Below are 24622 nucleotides of genomic sequence, written 5' to 3'. Positions count from 1 at the left end.
ACTTGGTGAAATCCAGTTTACACGTCACTGTAATCAGTTTTCCTTTATTTATATATGAAATAGATGTTAAATTTGGGATTGTACCTGTTAAGAATGCCAAACTCAGAACGTTCTTCTGTTTATACACAGCTGATTTCTCGCATTGAAGAGGGAGGTTTGGAAACAGAAGGCCTCTTAAGGATACCTGGAGCTGCTGTTCGAATCAAGGTAATTTCTTGGTTCTAGTCATCTAAAACTTGTTTGTTTAATTATATTTTTTTAGGAGACAAAATAGACCAAAAACCTCTTAACATTCAGTTTATATTTAGTTTTTCTACAGGCTCTTCTGATTTTTGATTTTTTTTTTCAAAATCACCCTATTACCTGTAATATTACTGTGATGAGTAAAGAGACAAATGATTTTAATCTCTCTACTGTGCAGACGTAAAATAGGAACGAAAGTAAACAAGCAAAAGACAAGGGTAGGGCTTCCCTGGTGGCGCAGTGGTTGAGAGTCCGCCTGCCGATGCAGGGGACACGGGTTCGTGCCCCGGTCTGGGAGGATCCTACATGCCGTGGAGCGGCTGGGCCCGTGAGCTGTGGCCGCTGAGCCTGCGCGTCCGGAGCCTGTGCTCCACAACGGGAGAGGCCACAGCAGTGAGAGGCCCGTGTACCGCAAAAAAAAAAAAAAAAAAAAGACAAGGGTAGTTCTGTCCTTCTGATGAAAAGAGAGCATGGTGCGTCAAAATATTAAGAGCGGGCTGGTGACAGATTTAGTCAGCGTGAGTAACAGCAAAAGATGAGTTGTTGTTGTTGTTTTTTTTTAAGGGCAGGATGATACACTCCACCAGGTGAGCAGAGTAGGAGACTTGACATTAGTTCCCCTACATTATCAGTCTTAGTGAACTGGCAAAATGAGACTGTCTAAACCACTCTCCTGACTGCTGCAGTTCTTTGGCTCACTGGGTCCAAGGGTAGCCTGAGTCCGGCTTGTGAAAGAGGCAAGGGGATTCCCAGCCTTCCCAGTTGGAGTCCCCTATCTCCCTCCCCTGCTTTCTTTTCTCTCAAGATGACATTTCCTTCCCACTGTCCATGGATGCTGTGTACCTTCCTCCTTTCTCTGCTCCCCAACTCCTGTGCTAGGGAATAAAGTATCCAATGAAGGCATGGTACAAGTAGAATTACCCTACAGATGATGCATACTTTGTACGCCTCCACAGGGTTTTGCAGTGTACAGGGGCCGCATACTTGGAATTGTAGCTCTATCTGGAAAATGTATCCAGGGAAAATTTGTGGTTAGCAGTCATTAACAACCTCCTTTATCCTTATCCTCCAAATTCAGCTCCAGCTCTAAAAAGGTAACACTTACTGCTGCCCACATCCCATATTTCCTCGTCCTGAATTTGTAAATCCAAGAAAAAATAGGATGGGGGAAGAGATGTTCTCTGTTGGTTTCCTGAAGATATATTGTGTATGACATCTTTAGAGCTGGATCGGGAAGAAATGACTCTTGGTGGTTGTACACTCTCCTCGCCTGTGACTGTGGCTGTGATGCGTCCAGGACTGGATTACTGTTCACAGGTTCCACAGTTTGCATCACCTGCTGATTTCAATAAGCTTCCTCAATTTAGGCGGACAGTTTCAGCCTACTTGCCTCTTACTACATAGTGATCTCAGTTTAATAGGATTTGAGTAACCTGATATATACCCTGCTCACAAATGTCATTCAGCTTGTGTCCCCTGGATCTGCTGTCCGGTGCACAGAGGTCCCTGAAACTGTTTTGGTGCTCTTGTAAGTTTGATACGTGGCCACTGTCTCACTTCATTTGCTGATACCTGCGGCAGTTTCACCACCAGTCCATCAGGGACATTGTGTGTGATTGGGAGACGAGTTCTGTTGAGAAGTACATTCTCTTACAGAGCAAGAGTCCCTCAGAAACCAGTAACGTGACTTCATACTACCCATCTCAGCAAGAATACCGCCTCTCAGGTCACTGTTCACGGCCCACATTAGCAGAATGTGATGGCCAACTCACAAGAGTCATAATCACGTTTACTTTGCCATACAAGAGTGGATATAATGCGGATTTTACATTTTGACCAGTTAGCTGGCAGAGGGATGAGTTCAACTATATGTACTTTCTTAGAAGGTCAATTAAGTGGATTCATCTGGCTCAACTCTTCAACACAGCCTCTTGTCACAGACTGAATGATGCCGCAGCTGGTCTGTTATAAATAATTTAAAGATAATGTGCAAAATTTTGGGTTGTCTTTCCTCTCCCCTCCCCACCACATTTCTTGGACTCTCCTGCCTCCCTCCCCCTCTCCACTCCACCTCTGTCCTCCTGTCCTTCCCCTTCCCTTCTCTTTCCTCTTTTCCCTCTCCTTCCTTCTCTCTCCCCATTTCCCCTGCTCCCTCTTCCTCAGGCCTCCTCTCCTTTCCTTTCTTCCTTTCCTCCCTCCCCCTGCACCTTCTTGCATCCCTTTCTCCTTCCACCTTTCTTTCTCCTACCCCCAATTTCTGGGTTCACTTTCTTTTTTTTGCGGTACGCGGGCCTCTCACTGCTGTGGCCTCTCCCGTTGCGGAGCACAGGCTCCGGACGCGCAGGCTCAGCGGCCATGGCTCACGGGCCCAGCCGCTCCGCGGCATGTGGGATCCTCCCGGACCGGGGCACGAACCCGTGTCCCCTGCATCGGCAGGCGGACTCTCAACCACTGTGCCACCAGGGAAGCCCCTGGGTTCACCTTTTGTATTTCACCAATTACAAAAGTAATTGGGGTAGAGGATGGAATTGTGTTGGGAAGGGAAAGCGTAATAAATTTACCTTACAGGAAAAACAAAGAATGTTCCTTGGGAGAACAGTTTCAAATATTAGAAGGAAGTGACAGAAACTTGGAAGGACTTCTAACGTAATAGGATTTATGCCACAGTGAAAAAGCATATAGAAGGTAGTAATTATGAAACGAAATTGATTTATTATTAATAATTTGGCAAATTTTGTAGCATCCCTGAGGTAAATGAACTATAGGTATTTCTAATTCTGCAAGGACTCCAGCTGCTTTTGGCAGCTGGCAGCAGCATGGCTGGGTCACTGACAGCCTGTGCATTTCAGACAGGTATACTGATGTATTTTCATGCCTCATTTGCTATAGAATTTGGTTTTCCATTTCCCAGAGGTGACTAATCAGAGGTGGCCTTCTGCTTTAGGTCCAGAGATTGATTATGTATTTTGTTACGTAACGTACTTCTAACTAATTTAAAACATAGACTTGTTTTCTTAATGATGTTTTAAAAGTTGGTGAAGGGCTTCCCTGGTGGCGCAGTGGTTGAGAGTCCGCCTGCCGATGCAGGGGACGCGGGTTCGTGCCCCGGTCCGGGAAGATCCCACATGCCGCGGAGCGGCTGGGCCCGTGAGCCATGGCCGCTGAGCTTGCGCGTCCGGAGCCTGTGCTCCACAACGGGAGAGGCCACAGCAGTGAGAGGCCCGCATACTGCAAAAAAAAAAAAAAAAAGTTGGTGAAAAATTATAGTATCTAAGTAAAGCCCCCAAATGTAAAGGCTGTTTTAACTAATATTTTAATTCAGTCTTTACTGCTTAAGGTTTGGTGCATGTCCAGGAACATGTGTAAAGTTTCAGAATTTTGGGCCTTAGGTATCATTTTCATTGGTGAATTACACTTGGGGTGGGAGGAGGAGTATTTTTCTGAGTAATAGAGAAGTGTTGGCCTTTAGTATTTTCAAATGTCTTTTCAAAAGAGTAGAATCTCTTATAAAGTGGGAAGTATATCAGTCTCAGAAGGAAAAAAAAAACACATGCACTTACTGGTAGTTTTTTTTTCTCTCTCTCTTCTGCCTTTCAGAATCTTTGCCAAGAACTGGAAGCAAAGTTTTATGAAGGGACTTTTAATTGGGAAAGTGTTAAGCAGCATGATGCCGCCAGCCTGCTGAAGCTCTTCATCCGGGAGCTGCCCCAGCCACTGCTCAGTGTAGAATATCTCAAAGCCTTTCAGGCTGTCCAGAGTAAGTGCTATCCCTGTTTGAAGCAGTCCTTGTGCTGGTGCCATCCATATTAATTGCTTTAGTGATACTTTGCGTCGCAAAGATAAATTTGGATAGACGTATTTACTCACTGATGTCAGCGAGTGCTCAAATGCCACGTGATGTTTTCCTTTTCTTTTATAAATATACATCTCTGAGTAAATAGATGACAGAATGTTCTCTTTGGGTACGGATTAATTGCATGCCCTTTAAGCAATACAATATACATATTTTCATGTTAAAACCTGGAAACTTCACACTTCTTTTTTAATAGAATGAATCCCGTAAGCTCTGTGATACATTTTTCTTTCCAAGTGTTAAAAGCAACACTTACTGGAGAAGCTGTGGATTAACAGTTATCATAAAAGCACAAGGAGATACGGCAGAGTCTGTGATTATTTCCTGAAAAATTAACTTCTGAAATTGTCATGCAGAAACATGGAACAAATCATTTGGCTGCCTCATTGGTCAGGGGGCAACAAATTTCTCATGTCTTTACATTCTGTGGCCTTAGGCAAGCTCCAAATTAATGTCTCGAGTAGTTCTCAATTCCTTTCCAGTGAACAGAGAGAGCTGATGAGGTTCTTGTACTGTCATAATTATACCTTTTAGTCAGAGAGACCATCAAAAAAGGAAAAGTGCTGTCACCACATTCTAGTGACCAAACCATACTTTAAGTTCCAAATTGGAACACTTTTGAGAGTAAAAGGGAGGCACTATTAATGATTAGGCTGAACTAAAGTGTCAACCAGAACTGTTCCAGGCTATTCTTTTATTTTTTATTGAGGTATAATTGACATACAATATTATTAGTTTCATATGTACAATGTAATGATTCGATATTTGTATATATTGCAAAATGATCATCATAATATGTCTACTTAACATCTGTCACCGTACATAATTACAGAAACATTTTTGCTTGTGATGAGAACTTTTAAGATCTACTCTTAGTAACTTTCAAATATGCAATATAGTGTTATTAACTATAGTTGCCATGCTGTACATTATTTCCCCAGGACTTATTTATTTTATAACTGGAAGTTTGTACCTTTTTTTTTTTTTTTTTTTTTTTTTTGCTGTACGCGGGCCTCTCACTGCTGTGGCCTCTCCCATTGCGGAGCACAGGCTCCGGACGCGCAGGCTCAGCGGCCATGGCTCATGGGCCCAGCCGCTCCGTGGCATGTGGGATCTTCCCAGACCGGGGCACGAACCCGTGTCCCCTGCATCGGCAGGCGGACTCTCAACCACTGCGCCACCAGGGAAACCCGGAAGTTTGTACCTTTTGACTCCCTTCACCCATTTCCCCCCGATCCCCACTACCTATGGTGATTCAGGTTGTTCCACCAATCTGTTCTCTGTATCTATGAGCGGTTTTGTTTTTGTTTTAGATTCCACATATAAGTGAGATCATAGGGTATTTGTCTTTCTCCATCTTATTTCACTTAGCATAATCCACTCAAGTTTCATCCATGTTGTTGCAGATGGCAAGATTTCATTTTTTTTAAATGGCTGAATGTTATTCCATTATGTTCCAGGCTATTCTTAAAGCATGTCGTATTGAGATGTTTCCCATGGGTTATCTCATATCATAGCATTTATTCAGAATTTTTAGGGAAACATGACTGAAATCATCTGTTTAAAATATTTTTTTTAATGGTTAAGTTGTGCTATTTTGCATGTATATTCCTTGGATGTGGATCAAAGGACCAAATTTATACCTGAAAAACAAATGCCAGAATGATTGCAGATATCCATGAGTATTACCTAATGGGGTAAGGGCTACTGAAAATAAGAAGTATCAATGAAAATAATGTACCTCTTCAACTCTTCCATTGCTGGTTGGTCTTCTAGTTCATTCCACAAACATTTATTGAACACCTGTTGTGTTCTAGGCTCTGTTTTACATATTCCTGCTGGAATTGATGGACTCTTACCATGTACACCACGTAATTTGTTAACTCACCATTATACCAAACAAACTTCACTGTTGTGGGTCCACCCTGACACCATATAGAAGATCTGATCTCCTATGTCTTTACACTGGGGAATAATTATCACGTGGAAGTTAAAATTATTTCCAAAGCACTGTTGTGTGTCTGCAAACATAAGGCTGCCCGTCATACACTCATAGTTGGAAGTGAGCATTCTGAGAGAGAGAAAGCTCTATAGCAACAGCTGCTTCTCCTGATCTCCCCCAGACACGCTCCCAACAAGGCTTGCTGCTCAGGCATTGTGTCTCACATTTCACAGTGATGTTTATGCCAAAAAACTTTTTTCTTACAAAATGGAAAAAGAAAGTAAAGAGAAATGTTTGGTAAAGACATGCGTTCAGATGTATTTAATCTGTCTGCAGATCTTCCAACCAAGAAGCAACAACTACAGGCTTTGAACCTTCTTGTCATCCTCCTGCCCGGTGCAAACAGAGACACGCTCAAGGTCAGCTGGATTCATTTATGTTAAATATCCCTCAGAACTAAACAGAGTAATTTTTCATTATTTGTGGCAAAACAAAACGATGTTATCGTGGAGATGTTAGTAGTTGTCTATAAGGAAAAGACCTATTTTTAAGGGCAGATGGTGAAAGTCTTTAACTCTTTATTAATTTATTAACCAGGTTAGTCATGTTAATAGTATCATTAGGCGTTTTTTTGATTTTTTTTCAATTATAACATTTCTTCTACCAAAACAGGTGATTGAGGTTCATTTGTTAATAAAAACATGGGTGCCTTTTGTTTTTTTCTTCTTTCTATTTTCCTGCATTTTCCAAATTTTATCTGGTGAGCATATACTAGTAAGGTGAAAATTGAATGTTTTAAAAGAAAATTCTAAGGCTCATCAAATATAGCCCACCTAAAAAGGTTACATTTGTTTGTAGTTCCAAGCAGTAGAGTTTGAAATGTTATAATGATGATTTTGAAATGTTTGGTTAGCCAAGAGATAGGCCAACTCAAATAAATTCTAGTTATTTCTCTAATGGATTACCTTGAGTTTCTGATTTATATCATCATTTCAAAGTGATTTGGTCTGATATTCATATGATTAAATACCATTTACTGTGTATTGTCAGAGGCTTTCATAATAATCAGTGGATTGTTCCACATTGATTAATTTTCCTTAATGCAACCATTTATATAGTAGTTAGAAAAGGTTTAATTATACACTTTTATAAAAGAGAAAGAAATTTTCAAAATATAATTTAGAAAGAACATCTCCCGTATGTTTTGTTGTTGCCTTAAAAAAATTTTTTTTATACAGGTAAGGGTGAAACCCTTGCCCATTTACCCCCGATGGTTCTTTCTATGTAAAACGAAAAAAAATCATGTCAAAAAATTTCCTGTCAAGAAAACAAAACCACCCGTTGGTGAATCTTGGAAATGTCTTTCTGTACCTCATTAAGACTCCCTGAACTGAAGCTAGGTGAGCGAATTCCATGCCCGTGGAATGAATGTTAATACTCAACTTTTCTGGCTGAAGCAGTTGGTGAGGATTGCTGGAATAAAAACACTGCATTGCTGCAGGAGAACTTCCAAAGAGTTAGTTAGTCCCTTTACTAAGTCAGAAAATAATCTTTCGCTTCACTGATTAACTGAATGAATAACTGAGAAGGCAGGTTAGGTTTGGTTTGGTTTGGTTTTGGAGACAGAGGCCAACTCCAGAAAGGGTTGCATTCAAACACTGTGTGACCAGGGCTGCTGGGTATGGGTGTGTAGACTGTGGCTGAAATAAGGACCTCTGGCCCAGGATGAAGCGGGGACCGATTTTCAGTCTGTTCTCTGCTTGCCAGCCGTGCCCTTGACACAGGGCATCAACTACCTAGAAAGAGGAATTTAATCCATCTTTTTCTTTTTCACATAAAGGTGCCTGTCTGTGTGATGGCCCTGTGAATGATCAATATAAGGTAGAAATTGAAAGACATGATTTACTTAAAATATGCCTGCATTCAGATGAGTTCAAGTAATTGTGGGAGGAAACGCTTATTTCGATATGGTTACTGTTGGGCGAGGTTCTAGAACTCGTTCTTGGATTTTGCCTTTAAAGTTCCAGGCACATTCTTTTAAGACAAAATCTGTTTAAAAGTGTACTTTTTAAAATTTTAAAGTAGTTTTAATTTTAGCATATAAGGTTACTGGGAGCACAATTGTATAAATAAGGTGGAAAATACTTTCTTGGGGTAAAAAATTGGAAAATGCCAAACAAGTAATTTTACTAATTTACTTAAGCTTTAGTAGCTTAATTAGCCAGCTCTGATGAAGGTTTCAAACAAGATTTCTAATAACAGAAGCACCAAAACAAGTATGCCATATATAAGAGAATAAACCATCTAAATTTAGTTCTCTAAAAGAGAAAGGAAACTTCATCACAAGGTAATTTCAGGAAGCTTAATGTGAACTTCCTCAGTTTTCCCAGTCCTATTGCCACTTTTTCCGTTGCCATTTGGAGGGATGGGATCATGTACATGACTTGTGTAGACTATTTCTACAGCATATCTAAGGGTTTGGAGGGACCATGTTAAATCCCATGTCCTGGTTTAAGTCTAGAGCAACAGCTGTCTTTAGGCAAGTTGCTTGACCAAGATTTTTTTTTAACCTTGGGTTATCGTGCATTTTGACCAATGATCACACCTACCCTTTGACTTGGAGGAATAACAAAGACTAATGTTAAGAGATCAGTGGGGAATTCATGTGAGTATAATTATTGGCATGTGTTTATCCTTTTTGTAGTTTTAAGAAGTTCATTGTATACATTTTCTTGCTTAATCCTGGCAGGCTAGGAGATTAGTATTCCCATTAAAATTCTCATTAAATTAAAACTACTTTAAAATTTTAAAAAGTACACATTTTATGAATGAGAAGACTTTAAAGAACAGGGATGCCAAAAAGGTTTATCCCAAGATCACACATAGCTAATAAGTAACTGTGCTAAGACTCAAACTGAGTTTTCAGAGAGTGGGTCCGGTGATACTTACATAACACCAGACTGGTGATAGATACATTTTTTTTTTTTTTGTCCACACCTCGTGGCATGTGGGATCTTAGTTCCCTGACCAGGGATCAAACCCGTGCCCCCTGCATTGGAAGCACAGAGTCTTAACCAGTGGACCACCAGGGAAGTCCTGGTGATAGATACTTTTAAGAAAGGACAGTGCTTATAGATCAGATGAAGAGACAGTATATCCAAAGATGAAGTTCTTTCAGCAAAGGCTAGGTTAACATTTTATTAGTTTCATATCTACATATACACACACATATTCTAATATCCTGATAGTAATATTTTGAATAACTTTATTGTATTATGTACCCCACATTTAAGTGGTTTATTACCTAATCTCTGCAATTTATGCTTGTAAAGAAAGAGATACACTGGTCCCTGAATAATTATTCTGGTCTCTGGAATAAAATTAAATATTTTTTCCAAACCTTACCAATTAATCTTTTGTCCTCATTTGAGAAGGTGTTGTTTCTATATAACCTTATGCTTGGATTACAGTTTAACTTTGTGAGCACTGGACCAGAAATTAGATACATAAATCTCATTGTTAAATAGGCTATACCTTTAGTTTGTTTCAAACTTTGAGGGTCTATATAGTATTAAACTGGACTCAAGATCAAGTTGTTAGAGCTTATAGGAATATTTTTTCCCCTGAAATCCTGTGAGAGATGAACAAAGTTTTTTTGTTTTTGTTTTGTTTTTCCATTTTGGCATAGTTTGTTTGAACTTTTTCAGGTAGGAGTTTTAGGCTAAGTATGATAACATGCTTCTTTTAATAGTTAAGAGTTCAGAAACAAAGCCAGATAGACAGGCAATTAAATTCCTTCTCCACCATGTGCTTGCTCTGTGACCTCTGGTAAGTTACATCCATTCTCTTAGACGCTATTTTCTCATCTGTATGATGGGGATCAATTACGGCATCTATTTCCAATCAGGATTAAGTGAGGTGATCTCTGTGAAGTTCTTAAAACAATGCCTCGCCTGTAGAGATCATTGAATATCTGTGCAGTTATTGTTGTTAATGTTTCGGACCAAAATTGATTCAAGAAAGAAAGCAAAAGAAGAACTTAAAGCTTTATGCCCTAGCAGAAGGAGGGTGATCTAAGCTGCCGTGGCTTTTGTGGAAGGGCGCTCAGAGGACACATAAGTGTTGTCCATGGAGGTGGGAAGTGGGGGGGCATCAAACTGAGCATAAACTAGCCTGTTCTGGTGAAAAGCTTCTTTTCGTTCATTCATTTTTTTGAAAAAAATTATCTTCTCTTTGTCTCTATTTCCCCTTCCCCCCATCCCAGTCTCCATTCTTTTTGGATTTCAAGTCAGCCAGCTATTGAGTCCCTTAAAACAAACGCAACTGAGATTGAACGAGCCTTTTTAATGGATTTTTTTTTTAATATTTAGAGATAAAAGTACAGCACTTCCTGCAGCAAGTGAATACTTGTTTGATATTTTGAACTATTTTTCAGTGCTCCATGGCTTTGATAGGCAGGCGGTCTGACGCTTCTCCATCCCTCTCCCCACTGCCCAGCTCAGATGTGTGTCCTCTTGCCTCATTCCCCAGGGCCATAGTCCACAGCGGAAACACAGCACCAGCTCCGGGTGTGTTAAGCAATGGAGCAGCTTTGAGGACAAGGCCCACTGGATGTGGCTGGCTGACTGTGGTTATGCACAACTTATTATTTTTTTTAATAAACAAAAATCCCTGCAGTGCCTTAATCTCTTATCTTCATGTCTAACACAGGTCTCAAAGCGTTATTTCTGTTTCAGGCCCTGCTTGAATTTCTCCAAAGAGTCGTGGACAATAAAGAGAAAAATAAGATGACGGTCATGAATGTAGCAATGGTCATGGCCCCGAATCTCTTCATGTATCATACATTGGGTTTGAAGTCCAGTGAACAGCGAGAATTTGTAATGGCAGCTGGGATAGCTAATATCATGCACTTATTGATTAAGTATCAAAAACTTCTGTGGACAGTAAGTATATATTTTCAAGTTCTGTTAATGAGTGATGATATCTAGATTCTGAAGTCTTTTTATTGTTATAGTCTCTATAAAAAGGTAACCAATATAGGTGATTTCAAATTCTGTTAAAAAAATTGATGTCTACTTTTAAAAGTCTCAGTTTTTAAAATGCCTACATTAAGTGTTTCAGTTTGGTAACTTCTAAAATATTTTATTTTTGCTAATGGAATTTCTGAGGATTATTTTTTCCTGGATTATTGCTAGGTACCGGTCAGCTCTTGTTTATTGGTGAGTTTTTCTTTCTCTTTTGACAGGAGAGGCTAGCTGGTTATTAGAAGGGTATAGGTTAGTTGGAGGCTAGGTTGTAGATAGGTGGCTGCTAAAGGGACTAACTGCTGAGTTCGTGGTGCCTAATGCCCGTCACCTCAGGCAGTCTCCAGTCCTGGCGTAGAAGATGGTCACTATGTCCTTGAACTTCACCAAACCTCTTTTTTAAAATTAATCAATTAATTAATAGTTTGGCTGCGTTGGGTCTTCGTTGCTGTGTGCGGGCTTTCTCTAGTTGTGGCGAGCAGGGGCTACTCTTCATTGTGGTGCGCAGGCTTCTCTTGTTGCAGAGCATGGGCTCTAGGTGCACGGGCTTTAGTAGCTGCAGCACGCAGTCTCCCTAGTTGTGGCTCGTGGGCTCTAGGGTGCAGGCTCAGTAGCTGTGGTGCACGGGCTTAGCTGCTCTGTGGCATGTGATATCTTCCCGGACCAGGGCTCGAACCTGTGTTCCCTGCATTGGCAGGCGGATTTTTAACCACTGCACCAGGGAAGTCCCTAAGCTTCTTTTTGAACCTTACACAGTGGGTGGTAATTATCATCACCTGGATGCTCTGTACACATGGTAGGTAAGATGATGAATTTTTTTTCCCACAGATTTAATGAATGGCATAGTCTTATCAAATAGACAGAGTCTTTACTTCTCTCCAAATATAAGAAATAAAGATAATTATTTCTATAGTTTAAAATGGTACTACTTCTTTTTCCTCCCCAAACTTAATTTCATTTCTCCATAGATTCCCAAGTTTATTGTCAACCAAGTGAGGAAACAAAACACTGAAAATCATAGAAAAGATAAAAAAGCCATGAAGAAATTGCTGAAGAAAATGGCTTATGACCGGGAAAAATATGAAAAGCAAGATAAGAGTGCAAATGATGTAAGAAAAACTTGAAGATATACGTAGTTATACAGATTGCAGTACTGTTTTTAATATCTTAGATACAACAAAGAGTTTTGAATGTTTTTGTAGGATGAATTTCTATACACTTAGTAGGCTCTGGTACTATATATAAGTTAAAGGCGTCAATAATGGTAGCTATGCTTCTATTAGTACTAATGATGAATACGGATAGTTGCACAGGTCTTGGTGACTCAGCATGTGAGCTGTTGTTAAGGAACAAAGGAAGATAACAAGACAGGATTGTCTCAGCACACCCCCACCCACACATAAACACACAGAGGACTCTGGAGATTCCAGTTGCCCACTAAATGTGTAATGTTTAGTAATTAAAACAGTCCCTTGTGTGAACCATTGACCTTTTTTCCTTCAATTTTCTCATCTGTAAAATGAGGAAAAAAACTAACCCAGATAAACAAATAGGTCAATATTGGTGTAGTGCCTGAGATCTTTCCTAGACTTCAGTAAGTCCTTAAAGTGTCTTAACTGGAACTTAAGAATTTGGAGAGAGTTATGTTGGAATGCAGAAAATTAAACTGTTTCAAAAAAGGGATATTTAACTCTTAGTATTCATAAACTTCTGTAAGAGTATAGTAAGAACTGGGTTTACAATAATGAAATATACATGAAAACACATTCAGAAGAAGTGAGTTACCAAAGCTCTAACTTAAGATCATGAAATGCAAGGGTTTCTATTGTTCTATTTATGGTGAAGACACCCCTCCACCACCATCACCACCATAGAAGTTCCTCAGTTACATGCTGACATCTTGTGGAATAATGTGGAAATGCAATTATCAGCCTTTGATTTTTCTGCTTTGGCCTACTTAGGGATCCAGTAATCACACAAAAATTTTTTTTCTCCTTTATTTATTTATAGCTCTCACTCTTACAAAATAGCATTCTCCTGGCATTAAACTGTTTTTGGTCAATTTCAAAGTATCTTTAAAAGCATAAAATTTAATAAGTGGGAATTGTACATAGTGTTTATATTTTTTGAGAAATGCTATACAGGTTAGAAAGGATTTTTGAGATATCATTCTTGTTTAACTGAGAATGTTCTATTACCTCTAAAGATTATGAATACGTGAACCTCTTTTGTAGCCCTGATTATTCACATTAACTTAGGTGACTTTATATCCTTGTCTTTTTAATTAAGACCGTTATAATGTGATACTCTGAGGAATAGTGTGTATCTAAGAAAACAAAATTTGTGCTGTACCTTTTTAATAATAAGTCCTTAGACAAAAATTAAAATGTTACTTTTTTTGAAGATGGAACGTTTAAATTATTTTGTCATTTATAGAAAAATAGCATTAACTTGGATTTCTTTAGTTGGTACTTTGGGTTAAATAGAGGAGAGCTGGTCTGAGAATTCTGTCTGGACTAGTTAGAAGCTGTATTGTCAGTTTAAGACTTGGGATTTAAGCCTGGATTTAACTCTCAGTTTCATCATGTATTAGGTGTCACTTAATCTTCGAGTTTTGGTGATCCCTTCTGAGAAATTCAGTGATTATTCTGACAAAATACTACTAAGAGCCTCCTTGGTGCTGAAGCCCCACTTCCTGTTAGGTCTTCCGAGGAGATGGGCCTGCTGCTCCCCTACAGGGAGCCAGAGAGGGATGTAGGAGGGTTGGGCTCAGAAGTGCTAGAGGTGTGTGATGGAGCCTGACCTGGGGACCCTGGGCTATCAGACAGGAAGTGGGCATCAGAGGGGCTTCACCAGAGAGTAGAGCAGAGGCATGAGAAGCACATGTCAGGCGTTAAGTCTCCCTAGCAGAGGAGCTTCCTGGTAGAGTGGTCACCATCGGTGATGGTGGCCCACAGTGGAGGTCATGTACCTTGTCATTTCGGTTGAAAAAGTTTCATCAGTTGCCAGAGGTTTTTTCCAAGCTGCTATCATTTTCTTAGGGAGAAAAAATGTACCCAGGAAACAATTACAGGACAACAAAGAAAGTAGAAGATAATGTCAAATACTATGCTTATGTGGTGAGTCACCAACTAATCAGTTTTCTACATAGGCTTCCATCAGTTGCCAGAATGTTAACTCGAAAAGATTTAACATGAAAGTCTGGACTTCCATCTTGACTTGACAGTTTGGAGGTGGGAGCATCCTCATGTCCCCTTGCCGTAGGGGACCTGTTTCCTGCAGGGTAACAATTGCCTGGATCCAAGGAGCAGCTCTTCCCTTTGGGTGGAACGTGAGCCATCTATGTTTCGATAAACTATCCCCTTCCACACTGTCCCCACATTTTTCCTGTTGGTTTGTGTTTCTTGACTCTCCCCACAAATCATATGAATGAAACTGGCATGTTTTTTTATTTGTTAAACAACTCTTTGATGTGTGGAATTGACACTTAGATAGGGAAGATAATAATTTCAACCTAGGGCCTGTTGAGTGTGAGGTGTGTGTTGGATATCTAAGTGGGGAGGACTGAGGGTGTTTGGAGGGAAAATTCAGTCATCCTGGCCAGTGAGGTACATGGAGGGGCAGGGGCAGAAGGAAGGCGGAATGGGGCTCAGCAGGGAGCCAGGCTTCTCTTCTGTATGTGGCAGGGAACTGCTGAAAGCTGTGACCCCAGCAGTTACATGATTATATTTGCATTTTAGAACAGCTGTTACGATGGCAGGTGAGGGATACATTGGAGGAGTGTGAGAGAGGAGGTTTGGTAGGAGATGCCAGCTAATTTCATTGTTGATGGGAATATATAAACTGGTAGAATCCCTCTGGAGAGCAGTTGGCATGTGGCAAAATCTTGAAAACCATGCTCCTCATTGGACTTAGAAATTCCTTCAGAGGGGATAATCAGACGAGCATGCAAATAGTTATGCTTAAGTTCATTGCCATTTTCTCTATACTGGCCAAAATTAGAAATAATCCAGAGGCAAAGAGGTGGTTAGTTAAATATGTTATGGCATATCTATATAATGAAATACCATGAAAATGGACAAGTGTATATATTGGCATTGGAAGATATTTGTAATATGTTGAAAGAAGAAGTTACAAATCAGTGAACAGTTCATCGCTGTATTTGTAAGGGGTAATAATTATCGTTATTTTGAATGCTCACCAGAGGTCAGGTATGCTGCTAAACATTTTACCAACATTTTATTTAATATTCATAGTAGTTTAGTTGGAGTTTATTATTAAAATAGTCTCATTTTTTTTTTTTTTTCAGATCAGGAAAGTGAGTCTCAGCAATGTTAAGTAACTTACTTAAGGTTATCTAGATAGGAAGTGGTGGAGCTGTAATTTGAAACCAAGTCTATATGACTTTAAATCCAGGTCTCTCTACTGTTATCCTCTCTTTCCCCATAGAGCACAGAAAAACTCCATCCCCAAATCCTGGGCTTATGTATAGTAATAAAATTGAACATGTATTACTGCCATTATTAGGTATGTTTAATATATAGCTTTAAAAACAGTTCTGGGTTGAGCTAAGGCCCAGCAATGGGAATGGAAAGAAGTGTTGAATGTGAGCCAGTAAGACCCATATCAGTGAGATGGTGAAACTGATTAGATGTAAGGAATGTGCAAGAAGAAGGAATCTAGAATGACTTGCTGATTTTACTTGGGGTGATTTTATCATCAAGATAAAACATCCAACAAAAGGAACAGACTTTGATGAGATAGTCAGTTTTTGGCATTTGGGGTTGACGTGCCTTTGTGAAAGTTGGCTATGTGGGCCTGAAGCTCAGAGGGTGGCCAGAGCTGGAGGTGTGCATTTGGGACCAACATAGAGATTGTAGTTGAAGGCACAGACTGGTTCCTGTTAAACAAGTGGATATATGGGGCACAGACTGGTTCCTGTTACACAAGTGGATATATGGGGTAAGAAATCAAAAAGGCAAAAACACCAATATTTAAGTAGTGGGCCATGGAAACGGAACTGGTAGAAGAGGGCAGGAAATAATAGGAAGTAAGAGAAAGTTGAAGACTGTAGTGTCTTAGCCCCCTGGGGGAAGAATAAAGTAATGGAGCTTGATCAGTAGTACCAAATGCTACAGAGAGGTTGAGTAAGGTTAGCCTTGGATAAGAGGTCCTCTAGATTTTGCATTTGAAAGGTTAGTTGTGACTTTCTCCAAAGCATTGTCTGTGACTATTGATGGAAGAAACCATGCTTTCTAGGGATTGAAATGTGAAAGACAAGAGATTATAGATCATGAGAATTCATCAAGGCAATATTTTTTTAAAGCCCTCTGTATGCTATTAATGTTAACTATATATAATTGGGCATTCATGTTATTAAGACATGCTTGACTAGGTAAATTAATAGTTTGAATCAGGTTGTAAGGAACACAATCTACTTAACAAGACCAATGTTTATAATGACTGCAGCATATTAATTATTTGGTACAAGTGTGAATTTCTTAAGTACTAATGAGACATCTATTAATTACAGCAAGAGGAAACACTTAGTGAAAAATAACATAATTGTAGACTATTTGAAAATAACCATTTTCTGACAGCCTTCAACTTGTAGTTGGGAATGATATCTCACACACACACACACACACACACACACACGTATATACACATACGACATCAAACACCAGGAGTCATTTGGCTTGATATAGCCCTAGCTTTGCCATTAACGAGACATTAATGGCAAATCATTTTCTCTCTCGGGGTCTCAGTTTCTTCTATAAAATGAGAGTAAGACCAGATTAATGGTGTTTAACCAGAAGTATACAATAGGGGCTTCTGTGGTATTATTTTAAAAAACAAAAAGCAAAAAACCATGCCTGTGCTGCTTCCCAGACCTACTGAATCAGAATCTCCCAGAGCAGTACCTGTACATGTGTATTGTATAAAAACTGTCAGGGTAATTTTCCCCCCATTTGCTGTATATGTGTTTGTGTGCACATATATTTAATTTTATTATGGAAGTTTTCTAACATACACAAAGATAGAATAGTATATGAACCTCCATAAACCCATCACCAGCAATCACCCATATTTTTTTAATCCTGTTTCATCTTGTCTTCCACACCTTTTTTCCTTTTAGTATTTTTAAGGAAATCACAGACCTTTCATCATTTCACCCGTAATTACCTCAGACTGCATCCCTGTCTAAAAAGGCTCTAGGGCAGCTTTGATGAGCATCTGGTTATGAATTGCTGAATCATGCAGGTTTCAAGTCCATTGTGGACTTAGATCTGGGTGAGTTTTCTTCTGTCATTTAAGCTTACCTCTGAAAGTAAAAGGAAGCTGTACATTTATGAGAGAGCGTGAGCACAAAGTGGGGCTCTGTGAGATTCCGTGAAATAAGCCAGGCTGCTCACCACATCTGCCCTCATTGTAGAGGGAACAAAAGTTCTCTCTTCCTAAGGTGAGCTTCAGTGTTAACTCAGGATGATCTGCTGGTCACACCCTTAATTAACAGTCGAGAGCTTGAGCTTTAGAGAGCTTACAAGACTCTCTAAGAATTCCAAAATGATCTGGTAACGTTTTTAGGGTTTTGGACATGGAAAAGAAATCTGTTTCTCTCATCTTCTGCCATTCTCCAGAAGAATCCTGGAGTTGGCAGCAGTGCGGTGGAGACTCTGGGTCGTTTGTGGCCGAAGTTGTGTGTCTAGTCACAGCTCTGTTTAGAATTCCATCTCTGGTTTCACTTAACAGCTCTGACCCAGAGCATTGTCGCAGGTACAGTTTCAAGCATCTGCTTTAGGTCTGGAAACAGTGTCTGGATCTAGTTGGGGACTCATGTGGAAAATCAAATTACAATATCAAGCACAAAATCTTGTTTCTTTTTCAGACATTCTCTGATTTTTTTATAGTACTTAAATACCATATTAAAAGAGAAAAATATCACAACTTATTTCATTATCAATTAAGTGATTATTAATTTTGGAAGTTACTTCAGGCCCTTCTTTAATGTTCTCTGAATCTGTAAGTTGGATAAAAGTTTAAGCATTTTGATAACGAAAGGCCAGTTATAGTCAGAGCAGACAGTTCAAGACAACAGAAAACGACTTCTACATCTCCACCTCCAAGTGAGGAATATGCCATTTTAGTTTAAGATACCCTGCTAAAATGTCCTTGTTAAATTTTCTAAAATGTGTGTTATATCTGGCCTTTATTTGAGAAAGTTATATGTCCAATTTGCCCTTTTGAACGTAAAAGGTTTTTTTTGTAGTATTAAAAAATGTCAGCTTTACATTTAAATTAGCTTTTAATTTAAAAGAAGAAATTAACATTTCTCCTGAGGGTCTGACATTAAATTTATGGCCTCTAGAGTGTAAAAATATGAGCAACACAGTATTTATCTACACCTTTTGAGAAAATACTAAAATCATTGTTTATTTTACCGGATAGTAAGAACTAAAATCCTATTTTTAAAAATATACTTTCGTTCAATGTGTAAAACATGTGAGGGCCGTATGAGATCATTTTCTCTATTTTAACAGTCTTTGCATGCATAAGAAATTAACTAACATTTTGTAAGTTGTAAAATCCTTTGTGACTAATTTTTAATGGCATGTTAGTCAGATACTGCTCTTCTCCAGTCCTGCTGTACATCATAAAACTTCAGCTCCCAAGCACACCAAAGAAATTTAAAAGTAAGGGACAGAGTCACAGCTGTTAAGGCAAAAAAAAAAAAAAAAAAAAAGTGAAATAGGAAGGTTACAAAGATTATACTACTCACAGACTTAGTTATTTTTACGGCTCAAGCTAAGAACAGACGGTTTGGCTTAATGATCAGGCATGTTGCGTCTATTCAAAGCCTGGCAGCTCAGTGTAATTAGCATACTAATAGCTTTAGTATTCGATACACCATGATCCTGGAGCTTAATAGTAGTCGTCATACACTATTTAAATGAGAGCTTTGACATCATTTATTGTTTATCATCTTTAGTAAATATCATTTGGCCACCCTTGTCAAGAAATCCAGGGAAAACTTTCCAGAAACAACTTCTAAACACTTCATCTTTAACCATTGCACGTTACCAGTTAAACTAATCTCCTCCCACAGCAAAAGGCAGGGTAGATTCAAGTTGAGTCAGGATGTTAATCTTTTTATTGTTGTGAGAATTTAGATGGGATGTATTACCACAGAAATAAACACTCTGAGAATTGTTACTGTTTCTCACACACAAACACACACACATACACGTGCACCGAGGGGAAGGGTGTGGGAAATGTTTAATTTCATAGCCATAAGAAACCTGTACACACGCCACTCCCCATATGCTGGCAAAAGCCAAAATACAGCAATTACCTGACTTTTCACATATGCATGAGAACTCTCAAGTGCCCTCAGAAGCTGGTACCTGGGCCTCTTCCTTCTAAACTAACAATCAGAGAGACTCTGGATTCCTGTGTCAGATGTGGTGCTATTGGGTACAACCCCTGACACCACCCTGATTTCAATGTTAGGTTTTATAAGAAATTATGGCCGTACTCTCCAAAGTATGATCCCTGACCTCATTTAGAAAGTATAGGCCATGGTCATATTGTTAGGGGTCTTTAGTTGTTCATGAGATGCCTTGGGGGAGAAGTGGCTGCATCCCCAAGCAGGTGCAGCTAATGTTGGTTACTCTCTGCAGGACCAAATGACTGAATTATCCCTTGTAGCATCTTTAAGTCCTTTCTTCTGTTCTCTTTCCCTCCCTGTCTTTTCCCAGTAGCAAGGGGAGTAGTAGTACCATGTGGTAGATAGAAGCAAGTTAACTTGTTTCTTTCAGACAATATTCCTAAGACTATTTTCTGCTATTAAGGAAAATACTCATTGGTATAGTTTATTTTATTCTGGAGAAATTTTACTTTTATTAGCATACCATTTTTAGAGAGAAATTATATGTGTGTGTGTGTGTGTATATATATATATATATATTTTTTTTTTTTTTTGGCCGTGCTGTGCAGCATGCGGGATCTAGTTCCCCAACCTGGGATTGAACCCATGCCCCTGGCATTGGGAGTGCAGAGTCTTAACCACTGGACCGCCAGGGAAGTCCCCAGTGAGAAATATTTTTGAGTGACTCATGTAATCAGTAAACATTGATAGATGCCTACAGATGTCACTCAGATATGTGTCATGTAACTAGAATACAGGTGTCATATATTAGAATCTCCATCATAAAAGAGATTCAGTGGAAAGAGGAAATTCCTCTTGATTCTATGGAGTCAGAAACCCTCCACGGAGTGTTTCATGCAGTTTGAGGTGTGTGAGCTGGGCCTTGAAAAATGGATAGGTAGCAGGGGATATTTCAGAAGGGGAGGAGAACATACGTCAAGATAGGAAAGCATGGTGTTTGTAGTGAATTTTGACTGTCCTTTTTTTATCCAAAGAATGGAATATGCCACAAGGAATAGTGGGGGAGGCAGGGAGCAGAGGAAGGTTGTTATATTCCTGAACTCTTTACAGCAACATATTATTTTTCTGGATCATTTTGCTTGTATAACTCATTTATTGTAGACCTTCTATATATAAAAACTTAATCATATCAACTTACTTCACTTTAAATGTCAGCATACGTTTGCCTGCCGTTTTTGATATTCTAGGGTTGTATAAGATGTAATTATGGAAACAGTTTTTGCTGCTATTACTTTCACCAAAGAAAGCCTCTATGTAAGGATATTTGGCACTATGACTTGAGCAGAATTTCCTAACGTTTAAATCAGCATAAAGTAGATGTCGATCTGCAAACCCCAACCTGCTGTTTAGGACCCTCCTATAGTATAGTTATAACAATAGACTAACAGAATCCAAAATACTGGTACTTGTTTCCCTGAGTACGCAAGGTGGATTGGATTTTATCAATACAGACTCAGTGCTTCAACTGTTGCTATTACAATTTTCGCTCCACCGTTCAAGTTGTCAGGCCCAGCTTATTGTTTTTCACCTCCTATGAGGAAACAGTTGAGGCCAGGACAGCAGGCAGAATGGCCACAGCAGGATATAAGCTAGAGATGAACCCCAAGGGAGAAGTGCATGTAGCGTAATCCCTGAGTTATAAGATACTTCATTGATTGAATAACTGCTTTGGAAAAAGGTAACAACACTACCACGTGAAATGCCCCATCCATTGTAAGAAGCAGCTCATTTTCCAAAATGCTACAGATGAAAATAAAATCTGTCTTAGAATCAAGGGAAAAGGCAAATTAGACCTGTAAACTAGAGGTGAGGTGGAGGTCAGAGACTAGGTAAGGTTATCAGGCCAAACTACAAGCCCCAGAAATGGGAAGTCAACAAACCAAGCCAGGGGTCCAGGCTGGATGGGAGAGAGAGAGCAGGAATTGAGGGGTCTGGGCACAGGTTGGGATCAGGACGTCCTTTAGGGCTTGAGCTTAGTATCCCCAGGGAGAGGAGTCATACAAGGCTGCTAGGAATGCAGTCCCTCATCTAGTCTAGCAGAATGGTGAGCGGGCAGTACCACATGCTTTGTCTTTGACTGGCTTGGAGAGAATGCACCCTTTGGGGCTTCACCGAGTGGCCAGGTGAGGGCACAGCCTGTCTCTACAGGTTGAGCGTGTGTTTGTAGCCTTCAGGGAACGAAGCCATTGTCGTTCCGGGCACGCAGGCTCAGCGGCCATGGCTCGCCGGCCCAGCCACTCTGCGGCATGTGGGATCTTCCCGGACCGGGGCACGAACCCGTGTTCCCTGCATCGGCAGGCGGATTCTCAACCACTGCGCCACCAGGGAAGCCCCTTTTGTCCCTTGATGGTCCTATGCAGTATTGCTTTTCTTTGTTATTCCTGCACTACATCTCAGATGTTACTGAGAAGCAGTCATATCTTTTGGGGGCACCTGCGTTTTTATGCAGCCTGATCTAAAAATCATCTTATTTTTGTTAAACGTTGCAAAGAATCACGTTAATTCCATCTGTGATATATTTATACTTTGTTTAAAAAAAATACAAGACCATATACATTTAAAAATGATATTATGAGCACAAAAATAATATTGTGCAGGAAAGACTTGTGTCTTATTTATTTACTAGGTAAGTAGACTTAGCACAATGCCTGGTACTCAGTAGATGTTTAGTAAATTTTGGTTGAATTAAACAGGGTGTTTGTAGTGTTTAAAGCATTATGTTTAAACATAATTTGTGCGTGCTGTTTGGTCTAAGATCTGTTCAAGAACATATGGTTATAAATAATAAATTAGTATTTATTTTAGCAGAGCCGTTCGGACTTAATTAAGCCTAATATTTTGAATGCCATCGTTGATATTTTGATATTACAATCCTCAAAATCTTTCTCTGATAACCTTCCAAATACATAAAATGTTCTTAATGTCTGTGGGCAAAGGATTTAGAATGGGTCATCTCAAGTTCAAAGTATGCGGTCACAGTGTATGCTCGTCAGCCACGTGAGGAGCAGACACAATACAAATGTATTAGAAAAGTATGTTTCATTTATTTTAATACTCTCAGGGACAAAAATTTTTGTGAAATTTTGTGAATGCGCAGAAATGTTTTTTAAAATGCTTACATTGCAATAGCATGCAAAGTAACTTCTTTCTGATTCAATTTCATAAATTGCTACATGAAGAAGCACCCTCTAGTAGATAACACTCAGAAATCAGCACTTAATATGGCAGTAATGGTTATTGCTGTCATTCTTTACATCTTTAAGAATAATTAAGCATTACTGCACAGGCATTATGAAGTTCTCCTATCACCATTAAGAGGATATTTGAGTTTTGATGTAATTTAGCAAATTACATTATATAGTAGTTAAGGTTTTTATGTAGTGAAGTAAAATGCATAGTAGTTAAGCACACTTACCGTATAATGCATTGTACAGAGTTACATGTTCCAGCTGCTGCCAGCTTTGTTCCAGTGTCATTATTGCTTTGCAGGCTGACGTTCCTCAGGGAGTGATTCGAGTGCAAGCTCCCCATCTTTCGAAAGTTTCCATGGCAATACAGCTAACTGAAGAACTCAGAGCCAGTGATGTACTTGCCAGGTTTCTCAGCCAAGAAAGGTAGAGGCCTGTTTCGTTTTAATTATTCCATGGTATAATTCACTTGCTCTCTCTTTCCGTCCCCTCTCTTTTTTTTTTTTTTTAAACTATGGCTGGTGTGAGGGCTTATTAATGTTGTCTTCCCGGCAGAAAACAAAAGCAGACTTAACAATTAGACTGTTGGAATGAGTTGAGTTCATTGGGTGTAGTTTGTGTTCAAGTGGAGCCTGTTTCGAACAGGAGGTCTGCGCACTCCTTCACTGTGCCCGCTGTGGGCTTGGTCCATGACGCCACTCAATATTCTCTCCAGAATATGGTGATTGGAGGTTAATTACTGTGTGTAGGCTGTTAGGAAAATCACTAATTAGGATACAGTGGGATTAAAAAAAACAAAAGGTACAACTTCTTCTAGGAAATATAATGAATACAAAGAAATGCTTAAATTTAAAACAGAAGGTATAAAGACTTGAGAGGGGACAGCCGGTCCCTGGAGCTCTGAAGTCAGTAGGACAAAGCATTCTATCCTCAGTAGGAACGACCAAGCCTTCCCCTCTGTGTGCAGCTGGTGGGGCAGGAGTAGTCCTCTGAAGGTCATTGGCATCCCTCCCATGTACACTTGCAGAGACATTTTGCGATATCTTTTCTTGAATTTTAGGGGTTCGAACAGGGTATAGGCATTTCAGTGTTCAAATTCTTATTTTTAACTAAAATTATATTTTAATGCTTCCCCCGCTCATTTCCACTCATTGAAATAAACGAATCTAATTTTTTTTTTCTTTTAAAGACAGGGACATCAGGGACGTTGGCCTCTTAGCTTCTGTCTACTCTGTCTCCCATAGAATTTCATCTCCTCAGTCTAACATTCAACTTTTTCTGCCAGAACTTCTCCAATTTTAATACAGAACCACATGTATTTAATACGTGTCTGCTCTATCTACGGCTCTCTGCTAGATGTTGGAAGGGTTATAAAAAATACTTTAAACTGTCTTCCCTCAGGGTTTGTAAATTGGGAGAAGAGATGAGCCCGTGCAGTTAACAGATGGTGATGAAATAAAAGAGTGTCTTAGTGCTAATTCTGGGCTTTCAGTAAGCCAGCATAAACTTCCCTTTCAACCATGCTCTGAAGGAAGTATTATCTTACTTCTGTTATACTGATAAGAAAACCAAGACTTTGCAAGGTCATGCGTTACATAGGTGGTGGAGTAGAGCTGAGTTCTAAATCTGTGGTTTCTGTCCCCCAAGGATGTCCTTTAACCCCTCTCCATACTGGCTCGAGCGCCTAGAGGCTATCATGAATCTGGAGGCCATTGGTGCAGAGTCTGGGACTAGATGGACTTTGGGGGGATTGAAGTCCTGGGCCAGTTGGAATTTTGGGGGATTAAGTTCTGGGAGCAGTTGGAATGTCTTGGATGTCTTTGCTCCCTAAAAGTTCTCTCCACTTCAAGGGAGTCAGTCCACAAAGGGTGTACTTGAAGATCTGGCCAGACTTCAGATATAAGCAGCTCTTCCAGGCTAGAC

General features: G+C 39.6%; 1 protein-coding gene across 3 annotated transcripts in view; it reads left to right on the top strand.

Annotated features, from left to right (window-relative positions):
- The window catches only part of ARHGAP18 (Rho GTPase activating protein 18), a 131949-nt gene that overhangs the window by 101948 nt on the left and 5379 nt on the right, over positions 1–24622 (top strand). For all 3 annotated transcript variants that reach the window (XM_070043487.1, XM_030853493.3, XM_030853492.3), the window contains exons 8-13: positions 130–207; positions 3841–4000; positions 6375–6457; positions 10775–10981; positions 12031–12171; positions 23001–23125. In XM_070043487.1, the coding sequence (XP_069899588.1) occupies positions 130–207; positions 3841–4000; positions 6375–6457; positions 10775–10981; positions 12031–12171; positions 23001–23125 (794 nt within the window). The remainder of the gene's footprint in view (positions 1–129; positions 208–3840; positions 4001–6374; positions 6458–10774; positions 10982–12030; positions 12172–23000; positions 23126–24622) is intronic.

The sequence above is a fragment of the Globicephala melas genome, chromosome 14, assembly GCF_963455315.2.
Source record: "Globicephala melas chromosome 14, mGloMel1.2, whole genome shotgun sequence".
Taxonomy (NCBI): Eukaryota; Metazoa; Chordata; class Mammalia; order Artiodactyla; family Delphinidae; genus Globicephala; species Globicephala melas.
The sequence above is the reverse complement of the archived record's forward strand: the minus strand, read 5'-3'. Positions and strand labels throughout refer to the sequence as shown.